This window comes from Mus caroli, chromosome 14 (assembly GCF_900094665.2).
Source record: "Mus caroli chromosome 14, CAROLI_EIJ_v1.1, whole genome shotgun sequence".
Taxonomy (NCBI): domain Eukaryota; kingdom Metazoa; phylum Chordata; class Mammalia; order Rodentia; family Muridae; genus Mus; species Mus caroli.
Window position 1 is genome coordinate 68,466,967 of NC_034583.1, and position 8,059 is coordinate 68,475,025.

The 8,059-nt window shown below is 43.6% G+C and overlaps 1 protein-coding gene across 19 annotated transcripts in view; it reads left to right on the forward strand.

Moving 5' to 3' along the window:
• Window positions 1–8,059, forward strand: part of Enox1 (ecto-NOX disulfide-thiol exchanger 1) — a 550,965-nt gene that overhangs the window by 438,447 nt on the left and 104,459 nt on the right. For all 19 annotated transcript variants that reach the window (XM_021181861.1, XM_021181862.1, XM_029469169.1 and 16 more), the window contains 2 exons: window positions 1,199–1,305; window positions 5,336–5,453. In XM_021181861.1, coding sequence (XP_021037520.1) covers window positions 1,199–1,305; window positions 5,336–5,453 — 225 coding nt within the window. The remainder of the gene's footprint in view (window positions 1–1,198; window positions 1,306–5,335; window positions 5,454–8,059) is intronic.

An 8,059-nucleotide genomic window follows, 5' to 3' on the forward strand; every position in this document is an offset into this window, starting at 1 on the left:
TTTATTTATTTATTTATTTATTTATTTATTGTTTTTTAACATTAGAAGATCTGAAAGAGAATTCTCTATTGTAACAGATCCCCGAGAATCACTTAGGAAAGAATTGTGGGGGTACAGTGTTAGCAGCCATAAGAATTGAACTCAGTATTTTGAAGTTCAGGTTTGGTCATGTGACTGGCTGATCCTGTGCTTACCAGATTAAGAGCTGTTCACCAAGACTGAGTCTATAGTTGGTCGGTCCCGTACCTAACCATCAATAAAGCCCCACCCCTTCCTCTCTACTGTGATTTTTTTCACAGTCCCTCAACATTTACCATCCAAACTGCACTGTGTCCGGAGCTCACGGAATTGACCGATGAGGTCAGGGTAACAGAATTAAACTCTCAAGTGGTGTGAGAGCCAGGAGGGAATGCTGGAGTCCTGAAAGTGACTGTGGAACAGCCGAAAGTTGGGAAGGAACTCACTAAAGAGTGAAAGCAACCTCGTGTGGTACTAAAGTCAGACCCACAGGCTAGAGCTGTTGCTCTGGCAAACATTGGTCTGTCTTCACAAGGAATGGGTGGCTCCTGTTACCAGCCAATGGGCAGCAAGACTCGTTTCAGTCCTTAAAGAAGAAAAGAACAGGGAGGGAGCAAAATGCCTCCTGAGCCTAAGGAAGCTATGACACAACTACTCATGGCCCCAGGTTAGACCTTGGACACAGTAATATCTTGAGCCGGTTGTTCTTAAGCCCTGAAGATGGCAGCAAAAGAAAATCAATACAGACTGGGTTCTTGGGCTTCAGTCAGTCTACCCTGATTTTATTTTGAAGCCTCTAGCCAGGTAGAGCTTTATATACCTTTATTTGTATGACATCATCAGGGTCTACAGAGCTATAGATCTAGGTCTATAATCTGCCATATTAAATGTACAAACAAAAGCCTAAATGGTGCTTCAATGGAGATAGCCATGATCCTTTCCCCAGTCATCTATATGTTTTAACCTAAAGTTATGGAGACAGTCTTGAAGGGAGACATCCCCAACCTTGCTAAAATGTAAGTACAAAAATTTTTTTTTAAAAAGGCACAAACGGGATGGATATTGATGATGTTGTGTCTATTGTGACATCATCCATAGACTCCTAGTGTCTTTGCTTTGCTTCCCTAGAGTGATCACAACATAAATTACTTGTCTTGTTTGAATTCCTTGTTCACCAAAGTTGAGCAGATTGTGGCCGTTTTCAACGCTTCTACCAGACAAAAAGCTTGGGACCATTTCTCGAAAGCCCAGCGCAAGAACATAGACATTTGGCGAAAGCACTCTGAGGTTGGTGATTTTACTGTTCCTTTCTAACCACCGTCACACAAGCTGGATTGGCAGAGAATAGTGTGGCTGTAGCCGTTAATGGTGTTGTCACAGTGGCCGGTCCTTCCACCGTCGTCCCGTGTCATTGTCCCCTCCACATCCAGCTCCACTTCATTTCTTGTCCAGAGAAGCAGCTGGCTTCACACTTAGAATATCCTCTTCCTTCCTCTCCAAAGGAGGAAAGAATCTTTCTCACTCATAGTAAAGAGTTCGCTCAAAAAACAAACTAAGATGCTCTATCTACAATGAGACTGAAAAAAATATGCCAATTTACAAAACTAACCGCTGAGTACTGAGTTTTTTTTTCTTCCATGATTTATGTGGTGCTGACAGTTGTCTCTTTGGGCTTGAAATGGCAAGTGTGCCGTCCTTTCCATTTCTTCTTGTCACTAGCCACGCCTACTCCACTGGGCTAGCCAAGAGGTCCTGTCACATGTCTCCCCAGAGCAAATCTCCTGGTGGGGACAAATGTCCATGCTAGCTGATTTCACAGCCTCAATGCATGTGTGAGTATCTACCACCAAGGACAGAGGCCGCAACTTGACTTTGCTTGCCACCTCGACAGACCACACCGTGTCATTAGCCATTGGTCACCCAGCTGTTATTTTTTGACTCCACCTGTAGTGTTCGCTTTGAACCTGTAATGTAAAAGTAAGTATCCTGTCTTCCTTTGCTTCTTCTCTTCTTTATTTTTTTTTTAAGATAAGAATGTTGCTCACATGGATGCTTCTCCAATTCTAGCATGTTAATATTTAAAGTTCTTTAAAAGACACCCCCCTCTTTCAAAAATCACAAAGTTATAGAAGGTAAGGTTTATTTATGTAATGGTTTTGGCTCACCCTTGTAAATTTAGTGTTTTTATGAAGAGTTTGAGGAACCACAAAGTCCTAGGACATCAATCATCTGGGTAGCATTTTAAGTGACCATTAACTGATGCTAAATTGCTATTGAATGCCGATGGTACTACATGTAATATCCACATGAATACTAAATAGATTCTTTATTGCCACTGTCATGATGGCCAATGCTGAGTGATGGGGTCCTGAAAACACTAATGCGGTTGTTGCTAAGGGCATTTTTTTAAAGTTGTGCTCGCCAGTGCCAAGGAAGTTGTCTGGCGACATATACAGCTCTTCTTCCACTTTTGAGGTCTGTAAGGAGGAGGTAGGATTTCTCTTCAATTTCTCAAGGGCTCCCTAACAAAGCTGATGTTCTCCCTGACCCTGAAATAAGACCCGAGCCGAAGTTGATTGTCAAGAGTGGGGACTAAGGAGAGGCCTCTGCTTCCTTAATGAAAACTCAAGTTGAAGTTCACAAACTATAAGTCAACGATGATGATTCAGAGTTTAGAATGGCAAACCTTTGGATTCTTTTTAAATTCATATAAAATAAAATGCAATGAAGGGAAAATTTAACAGACATTTAGCAAGCCACAGGATGCTGAAAACACTTGATAGAAAGGCCACTGTCCACAGGTGTCTGTGGCTGTCAATAGACATCAGACACTTGACTTTGCCTTGCCTCCTGCCCGATCCCACTCCATTTCCCAGCTTTCCCTATCCCAAGTCTGGTGCTGTTTAGAGCAGGACATGGTAGGCTCCCTGCCTGGGTCTGAGGAATCCTCCTTGCTTTTTTGGTCCTGGGAGGATAGGATGGAGACTCCAGAGGGATCGAGCTTCCCTCCTGCCATCCCACCTTATCTTTTGGAAAACATTAGAAAACAGAATTCTAAATTGCCTTTTTTTTTTCTCCTACATGTTGCTTAATTGATTAAATACCAGTTTTAATTTCACGTTGTGGATGGTTTCTCAGTTGCATCTAAGCTTGCTAATTGGCTTGATTTTTCTACATTCCCATGTACAGCATCTGTTAATTATCTGCAACACCTCTCCAGATTTATTAGAGTGTGCTAGTGATTTACCGATGAACCTCGGGCACCCTGTGGAAACACCTCAGATTCCCCTCCCTCCAATACTTTCCCCTGCCACCTTCCCCACAAAACAACTGTCATATGACAGTTTGTCCTTAATTGCAGAACCAACCAACCACCCTTTCAGCCCTGTTTATTCTTTCCACCTGGTTTTTCCTTGTTTGGATGTTTTCCAGCCACCTCTTTGGGAATTGGGCTCTTTATCAAGAGAAAAATTAGCTGTACAACCCCCAGAAAATTCCCCGCTAATCACACATGATATCCACCTCCAAAGCCTGGTAGCCTTATTTGAGACATAAGCAGCCCCACATCCTTTCTTCTAGGTGTCGTGGTCACAAAGGGAGGTGTTGTTTCTTGACCCGGGGCTGTCCTATGGCTGTCTGCCCTCTTGTTTCCCTGTACTCCACAAGGCCAATTTCCCTGGGTGCAGAGATGTCCATTGGAATCTTGGTAACAATGAGGATGTTCTTCCCATCCTGCCATGGTTTAAGTCTGTGAGCTAAGGAAAGGTGTCCCAAGCCAGGGCCACAAGGGCACATCTGCTGAATGGGCAGTAACCATGCCCTAATGAACTGGTGGAATCGTGTGACTTTTATCATAAGCATTGGGTTTTTAGTTAGAGGCCTTAAAAGAAAAGAAAAGAAAAGAAAAAAGAAAACAAAAAAGAACCGTTGAGGCCTTTCTCTGTTCTAGGTCTTTTTGAGAACGGCACATGCTAGAGAACAGAATGTCTAAGGCTTCACATTTCAATAATATATAGCCGGGCATAAAACAATGATAGAGCCAATTGTAAATGTAAACAATGGCAATGTTGTGCTTCCAGGAACATTAGTAAGGATTTTATGTAGTATTCTGTTCCTCTCCAATGGATTTTCTGATGGACTATTGCAACCAAACATTCTTGTCTTAATATTATCCCCCTTTATGGACAAGTAGACAGAAACTCAGTGAAATTTCCTGACTTGATTATAGCCACTGCTCTAGTCACTGGACATGGCAGGCCCTCAGATCTGTGGTCATAAACATCATGTGTAAACCATCCCTCCTGCAGTACTACAGCCCTGTGAGAATGGGCTATGAAAGAGAAGGTCTCTCTATAATTATTGATTGAACATCTTTTGAAGTTTATTCACGGATATATGCATGGCCTGAGGGTTTAGATAAACCATATACAGGCTCATGCATAGCAGCTCAACATAGTATCTAGCATGAAAGCAAGAAACTTTCACATGCAGGGCCTGAGAAATGGCTCAGTCTGTAAGCAAATATGAGGCTATAAGTGCAGATCCCTAGTATACATAATAAATAATAATAAATAAAAAATTTAAAAATTGCCATGCACTTGTGATCCAGACCTGGAGAAGTGAATACAGGTTTCTAGGACTTTATGGCTATAGTAAACAGTAGTAAACAGTGAGCTCCAAGTTCAGTGAGAGACCCTGGTTCACAAATTTAAGGTGGAGAATAGAGGAAGACACAATCTCAGTCTCTGGACACACACACACACACTCACACACATGCATGCCACACATATACACATATATACCCTCAAGTCTTACATGTGTTCATTCATCTCATTCCCCAAAACATTAGTAGCACAATGTTCCAGTAAGCAATTTGAGCAAATAGGTCTATAGTAGTGTTCTCAAGTCACAATAGGACCAATGCTGAAATTGGCCTCCTTCAAACACCACCTCTCACATAGTTACTAGCAGTTGATGTCCCTTCTATGTGTCCACTGTGACAGCTATTTCTCCATAACCTCTCTGCAGCCCTGCCAGAGGCAGATGTTGTTATCCCCTTTTTATAAATCAGGAAACTGAGACTACAGTGAGATTAACTAACTTACCGAAGAACATTTACAGTCCTCGGTGAGCAAGGATTTCTCCCAAGACCCATCCCCCTCACAACAGTGTTCTAGTTCTTGGGAGGTGGTCTTGGGTGGAAGCTCTGGACTCTACATGTTGACATGTGAGTCACAACCAACCAGAGACCGTGGGGAGACGGCACGACGACGAGGAACAGGGGTGTTTCTGATGTCCGCGTGTCCTGTGCTTTCAGGAGCTCCGGAACGCTCAAAGTGAGCAGCTCATGGGCATCCGCCGTGAGGAGGAGATGGAAATGTCCGATGATGAGAACTGTGACAGCCCGACTAAAAAAATGAGAGTCGATGAATCAGGTAATGCTAGGGACTGCCCAGTCCCCAGGAGGTATCATCACCAGCACCGAATCTTAAACGGGGAATAAGTGCAGGGAAAATGGCCACATAATTCACTTTTATTTGAGTTACACTAAACTTTCATCTTTTGAGTGACTACATTTTATTAATAGAACGTTAAACTCCTTCTTGGGAACACAGTGATTTAAATTGCTCCAGTTGTTTCTCCATATGCAGATCCGAGGCCATTATGCAGGGATATTTGCCTGTTCCCATAAAAGCCCCTTCCAGAGTGTGACAGCCATGGCTGATGCTGAATTACAGATGGAATTTGGTTTCGGTCCATGTACCTCCTCCTCAGGAGTTGTTTAATCCACAAAGAAGCTTTTTAACCTTCCAGCATGCTGGGAAGTTAAATATTTTCCCCCAGTAAAGTTCACCTAACCTCTCATCAAGATGGGGGCCGTACTTGGTACCCAGTGAGGGACATCTACTCCTTGACATAAGGAGGCCTGCCTTGTGGGCTTTGTCTCCTAGATTCACATGCAAGTTCTCTCTTAGTGTTTATTGTCTCAGTCATACTGGAAGCACCAAGGAAAGATAGCTTGTGTGACGGAAGGGATATTGTCGAATGGACTCAGGAAGACCCACTGTCACCACCACTGCTACTTTATGCATGACTAAACACAAAGTGTGACCACTCACCAGCCCAATGTGATGAGTTTTTCCCTAGAGACAGCGCAGGGTAAGGAATGTCAGCGGTTCTGGGCAATAGTAAGTGATTTTTTCAGTAGTAGTTCATGAGCCTGGAGCACATGGGACCTGAACCTCAGACAAAATCAGTTGTATGTCAGAACAGCAAATGGGCAATAATGGTTATCTGTGGAATGTTAAATGTCCCCCAAAGCAGTGGTGACAGACATCAGTCTCTCTCCTGACAATATCAGGACCCACTGAGATAGAGACTTGTAGGACAGGGAGATGAGACCCGGCAGTCTGTTATCAGACCCCTTTGGGGACAGCCCACTTGACACTTTCTGACACTGGAGAGCCATTGCCCTAAAACTCCTGACTTTCCCTCTAAATTCCATCCTTGAAGTTGTTTAGAAGCTTAGCATAGAATCAGACATTGTACTTCCAATGCTGTATCCATTGTCAGAACACATGCCCAGCATTTATGCCTCTCCCTAGATGGAGGCTAGGTTTCTGTCCTCACTGAAGAGAATTCTGTCCTTACTGGCACTTCTGTAAGACTTCATATATGAAAAGAAGGGATATTTGTGTGATTTTTCTGAGGTTCCATGTGATCTTGATATAAAATGTTTCTCTTTAAAATAGTTGTATCCTTTTTGAAGGTGAAAGTTGGGTTCTTAATATCCTTATATTAGGTGTACAAGAATTGAGTCAACCTGAAATTTGAATTGAACCTGGGCCTCTTTTTTTTTTTTTTTCTGTGTATGTAAAATTTCTTTTTAGATGACCTGTCAGTTTTCCTAGAGAGAAATGCCTATAACATCACAGTTTGTTTGGGATAAGCTAGCATAAGAATGAGTAAACAGTAGGCTCACTGAAGAAATCCGGCAAGCCACAGCAACAACCATACATCCACAGGATGGATGTCCTGTGGCCATGAAGGTGGCAAGGACCTGTGCCCTCCTAGGGGACCAGCAGTTCTCCCCAGAGGTCTGCAGGAGAGCAATTCCCAGACCTCTCTTTGTTCACTCACCAGGCATCCAATAAGAGCATGAAGTATAACCTATGCTTTAAGGACTTTTCCCCAGGCATGTTGCTTGGTCAGCAGAATTAATGAGCAAATGCAGCACATGTTGTCTGCCACGTACCAGGGGAAAGAGATGAAAGGACTGGAGTTCAAATGCCAAGGCCCCGGCAGTTCAAAGTCCTTTCGTGTTTCTTCAAATGAGCTGGGCCAGAGGATGTGGCGTGTGGTTTGGGCAGAGAGCATGGGACTGATTAAAGGGAAGAGAAAGCAGCTGACCATTTTTATTCCACTGGGCCCTGGAGATCCTGCCAACAAGCAGGCTGCTGTTTGCCTTTCCAGCCTTGAGTATTCAGGGGCATTGCCTGATGGGCAAGAATTCCCATCTGGTCTTTGGATTCAACCTTGCTAATGATGGCTTGGAGCATAGGAGGAGGGACAGAGACCCCATCGCCTGGAGGAAACTCCTCTTCCCATCGCTCATTTTTAGGCACAAATGTGTGGCTGCCTGTCACCCACATGGGAGTTGTTTCCCCAAAATGGAGTGCACTGATGCACTCGATGGGAACTGCCAAACACAGACATAAAAAGGAGAGTCTCCTCGACCAGCTCCGTCGCTTACCCAGCCCCTCTAAGCAGAAACGGTTTTCCCTTTGCTTCAAATATCTTAAGGAAGTAGCTGGCCCCCAAATTCTTGGAAATCCCACAGAAAAGCATCCTTCAGGGAACCCTCTGTCTGTGGTAGCAGCACACTTTGAGGCCATATTCCTCAGGGTGGTCAGGCTAGGCTCCCCATGCCAGCTGACTCCCTGCAGGCAGGGGCATTGTCCAGTGAGATGGAGCGAACTGACTTTGTGTCTAGAAATAATAAGTTATATATATATATATATATATATATATATATATATAT